This window comes from Acyrthosiphon pisum, chromosome A3 (genome assembly GCF_005508785.2).
Source record: "Acyrthosiphon pisum isolate AL4f chromosome A3, pea_aphid_22Mar2018_4r6ur, whole genome shotgun sequence".
NCBI lineage: Eukaryota > Metazoa > Arthropoda > Insecta > Hemiptera > Aphididae > Acyrthosiphon > Acyrthosiphon pisum.
In genome coordinates, this window is record NC_042496.1 from 16,209,847 (window position 1) to 16,214,877 (window position 5,031).

The 5,031-nt window shown below is 31.6% G+C and overlaps 1 protein-coding gene across 1 annotated transcript; it reads left to right on the forward strand.

Annotated features, from left to right (window-relative positions):
• The first annotated feature begins 340 nt into the window (after positions 1-340).
• Positions 341-2,778, forward strand: LOC107882269. The gene is made up of 2 exons (XM_016800398.2): positions 341-1,391; positions 2,078-2,778. Exon 2 carries the CDS (start codon positions 2,100-2,102, stop codon positions 2,517-2,519), a length of 420 nt encoding a protein of 139 aa, XP_016655887.1. The 5' UTR covers positions 341-1,391; positions 2,078-2,099; the 3' UTR covers positions 2,520-2,778.
• The last annotated feature ends 2,253 nt before the right edge of the window (positions 2,779-5,031 follow it).

Consider the following 5,031-nt stretch of genomic DNA (forward strand, 5'->3'; position numbering starts at 1 on the left):
TAAATAACTTGTACAGTCACAACCACGTACGATATAAATTTGTTCACAAGACGAAGGACCATAGAAAGACATAATACACAATATTCATACAAAGATAATATCATTACTATTTCTTGTAATGCGATTCACGCGAAAAATGACTTCGTCTTAGAATCGTTCGCTCTGCAGCAGTGTTGTGCCCATATAATTTATACGAAGTACAAAGTGACAAAGGAACTAATTGGGCGGGGAGGAGGCTAAGCTTAACAATTTTAAAATGCTATATTGCAATGGTCTGCTTGACTTATATATATTATTATATACTGAATTATTCAGCCCCAGTCAAAAGTTGAAATTGCGCCTATGCACAGCGATCATATTGTTAGGTTCATATTGTATATTATGAATCATTGCATAATATAGAGCAATAGCTGGTTATCAAACTCGTAACGCTTTGCTGCTGTAAGTACTGTTTACAGTATCCTGTCAGCCACAGACACTCGTAAATGTTAGGAATGGTATAGTGAACGCATAATATAACGTACAATAATATATAATATTCGTTGGCCGGCTAAGGGGTCATCTCTGCGGACAAACGAGAGTGTAACGTTGTCACACGACTGTATTTGGATCGTATATACGGGATTACCGAAGGGATGATCCGATGCCAATTTATACACGCACACACTCAACTCTCTAAGCCCGCGGTGTCCTGACAAGTGTGTTACCTAATACCTAGTATTATTATGATGGTATAGTTGGTAGCACGTGTCAAACAATCAAGCAGGGTTCACACTACACCGTGACGTGTAAAATAATCACAGATGCCTCAGCTACCAAACGATAGGTGCTGCAAAGTTGTATAATATATTCGACTTTTGACCACGTGGTTACATTTATGTGCGGAAATGTGATAACTAAAAAAAAAATAATATTGTGTTACCACCGTGTACAATAATCATATCATTGACATTGCATTTTGGTATAAACGTAAAAAAAACCACGAAATCACACGACGCGGTGTAGCGTGAACTCAGCTCACAGGCCTATAGTTTTGAACGCGTCTATAGGTCACAAAAACCGGTTTGATTACTTCACAGCCCGCGGTATGCCTACGCGAGTGAACTGCCTACAATGTTGGTAACACGCGTTACCAACGAATCAAAATATTCCAAAAAATCTGTCCTAGCGATGAACCCGAATATTATTATGTTGTGTTATAACTGCAGCGGACCGCCATATATTACGGGCGCGACGAAGACGACGACGACGCGCACGGACTACGCTGTGGCATGTACCAGTTGTCGGTCACCATTCAATAATATTATTCAATTCTTCAAAAGTCAATATAAATTACCTACATAATTTATATATAATATAATATATATTCGTATATATATTTTCGACTGTAAGTAAGTACTCGATATTAATATTCAATGGATGTACATTATAATATTATATTATAAAATATAGGTATATTTTATATCTAAATTTTTTTCATTTATTTAGATAATATTTAATAGATAGGTATTCATTTACAATCGTATTTAATAAAATCAACAATATAAATAATGTTACGTAGAAAAAAAATTATTATTAAATAATAAGATAATTGGTATTTGGAATACGATACTACAAACAAATTTATTTAATGGTAATTTATTTTGGTCTATATTATTTTTATATGCTGATCTTGAAAATGTATAAATTACGTTTTTTTTATTACTGTCAAGTTCAACAGTTTTTTTTTGTGATTTCCCCTTCTAACCATAACCTTGACCTCGAGATTTCACGACTAAAAAAGAAAGTGTGCATATTTCGTAGTAATATTACTATATTATTATGACACATCATAATATCGTGTCGCATACTGAGACTTACGGTCATTGACTTTTTTTAATATTGCAAAAGTAAACATATAATTAACAACAAAAAGAGTGACTTGGGAGAAACTCTCTCCCTGTAGCTCACAGTATCACAACCACGTACACACTCCCGGGAAGTAAAATACGGAATACCTACTTAGGTTCTTAAATATAAAAAAAACTAATATTGACAACAAATAATTAATTATTGTTATCGATGTTTGTTTTTATAGTTTTAAATGCTTGTGGATAGTCATGTGTGGCTGCTTAAGTAGTACGGTAAAAAAGGATAGTACACATCACTATGGAGACAATAGATACTACCACTGCGAATATCAGCACCCGAATTTCACTGGACGTAAAGAAGGTTACGTTGTCGACTCCGATGCCTGCGGAGATTCGAGCAATTATGGCGTTGATAATTGCGACAGTGATGGCCGTGATAATGGCAGTGATACAGGCAGTTGCGAATCTTTTATCGGTGACCGTGGTAGCGGTCATCACGGCAGCGATCGTAGCTTGGATTATCACGACGTTGATCCTATATGGATATATTATGATGCGGAAAACAAGAGAAGGGATTTCGGTTATTTCATTGCCTATCGTCCTGATGGTTGTGTCGGCGCATTCCTTGCTGTTCGTCGCGCTGACGGTGGAACTTTCTATGAATTATAATTTAATTCAGACGGTTGCGGAGATAACGACATCGGAGGAGGAGACGACAGAATAGACGGCGGTGGCAGCGGCGACTAGCTCACGTCTCCAAATAACAGTTTTTTTTCTACAAATAATACACTCACGAATATATCTGTACCTAAACATTATACCTTAATTTAATATTATGGATACCTGCTGGCTATTACCTACCTATTAAACTTATACTTGAGTTAAAAAGTTAAGTTAATTTAAAATTTTTTTCTAATTTAATTATCATTACCTTTATTTTTAACTTAACTAATTTTTATTGATTTCAACTTCATAACTGACGATTCGATTTTAATCAAAACTAAGTTCCATTAATTTATAAATAACTATATTATAATAAATATAATACAGTTATTAGTAGCTGATGATGCATATTGCATAAACATTTACTTTTTATTATTTTAAGCTATATTAGATAATGGTTATTTTTATATTTAAAAAAAATAAAACAATTATTTAACTTAATTTAAAAAGTTAATTGTAAGTTCCATATACCATTTAACTTAACTGGGTTAAATTAGATATTGAGATAACTATAAACTTTTAAAAATATTTTCTATCAAATTAACTTAACTCAATTAAAAATTATCATTGACTAGCCCAGGCTGCTGTTGCTCCGCCTAGATTTTTGTATTGACCACATTTTTACGTTGGTAGGTATAGCCTGCATAGGTATTTTTTAATTTTTATTTGAAAAACATTTTCATTTCATTTATTATCTTTCTCATTTTTCTATATAAAATAATTATTATTCACTAGCCCAAGAAAACCTTTAAGGTTTAAACAGCAAAAGCAAAATTTTCTGCACCTGTGCATCAAAGTGAATTAATTCCTAACTCATAGGTGATAGGAAATTTTAGTGAACTCAATTAAAGAAATATCAAAGAAATATGTAGTATAAGTTGTTTTTTCGATGAGTTTTATTTTTGTGTTCATTGCTAGTTTGTAAATAATAATTAATTAAAAAATATACACTCTTATTTTTAAATTATGTATTCTCAATACTTATGGTTAAAAAATTTAATGTTAAATCAATTTTTATAATATTTACTTGATTTCAAAGCCGTAACAAAAGGTGCCACCCCCTTTTTTTTTTAAAGCAGAAACATTTTATTAGTGAAAATTGGTTATTGACTATAAGGGTTCAAATTTTTTTTAATTCGGTTACTGAACACTTATATTTTATTATTTAAAATATAAATTCTTTATAACCTTTATTACTGCTTTAACGATAATATAAAATTATTATTAAGAGAGATTTATCGCTCTATTTGTTTTCACTTTTTTTCTCTCTGACTCACGAGGATCATAGACAAAACTCCTTCTGCAAAACCATTTTTATTTTTATGTTTTAACGTAATCTTAGATTTTTTTTAATACAGTTAAATGTGTCAGCATATTTCATGCTATTACAAGCTTAAATCTTAGAGTAAAATCATACATTATAAAAATTTAAATTGAGAATATATTTAGGGAGTTTGATATCGATTTGCCTAATATTGATTCAGAAGAATTAAATATCCATTTAAATTAACAAAAATTAATTTGTGTCCTAAAGTTAAATAATAATAATATATGGAACTCAATACTCATATGTCCAACTCTCAAAAATATTATTCTCTATAATTTTTGTAAAAGGTCATTTTACTCTATTAATTCTTAAAAATCATAAAAACGATGTTGTGAGAGATAATACAATTCATATTTCGAAAACTTAATATTATGAATAATTTTATATTTTTGTTTAAACAATAATAATGAGAATAAATAGTATTTATATTTTAAAAATAAAAATTTTGAGTATTCGGTATCTATATATTGAAAATTGTTTGACCTCTCCCCCTATTTGAAATTGTTTATAAGTTACGGCTTTGTATCATTTCAATTGTTTATGTCCATCACAAATCACTAATTTTGTATGTGGTATTGGATATTATACTGAGTATGTATATCTACAACTCCAAAACGCGTAGTTGTACAATAATCAACTTATACGCACCTAAGCTCTAACCAGTGGCTTAGCGAACTTTAAATCATATGGAAGCGAACAAATTATTTATGACCTACCCCACCCTACTCCAATTGATGTATATGATACTCATAGGCTCTAATAGGGGGGTGGGGTAGCACCCAAAATAAAGTTCAAAGACTGAACATGTATATGGGCTTTATGAGGTTATGACCCACCACCACCCCCCAGAAACCAGAAGCAATTGCTTCTGAAAAATATGATTCGCTACGTCACTGGCTCTAACCGAGTTTCATGACAACGACGGAAGACTGCTCGTTCCAGCGCGTGTGGCGTCGTTAAATAGTATAATATTTTAGTGTCACCTCAGCACATAATATTATTGCCTAACGGGTCTGATCTATTTTAATTAAAATTAATCAAGCCTAGGCAGTGTTTGGAAGGAACGAGTTCCAAAAGGAACGGATTCCTTTTTAAAGAACGGCACGATGAACGAATTCCTTTTTATAAAAA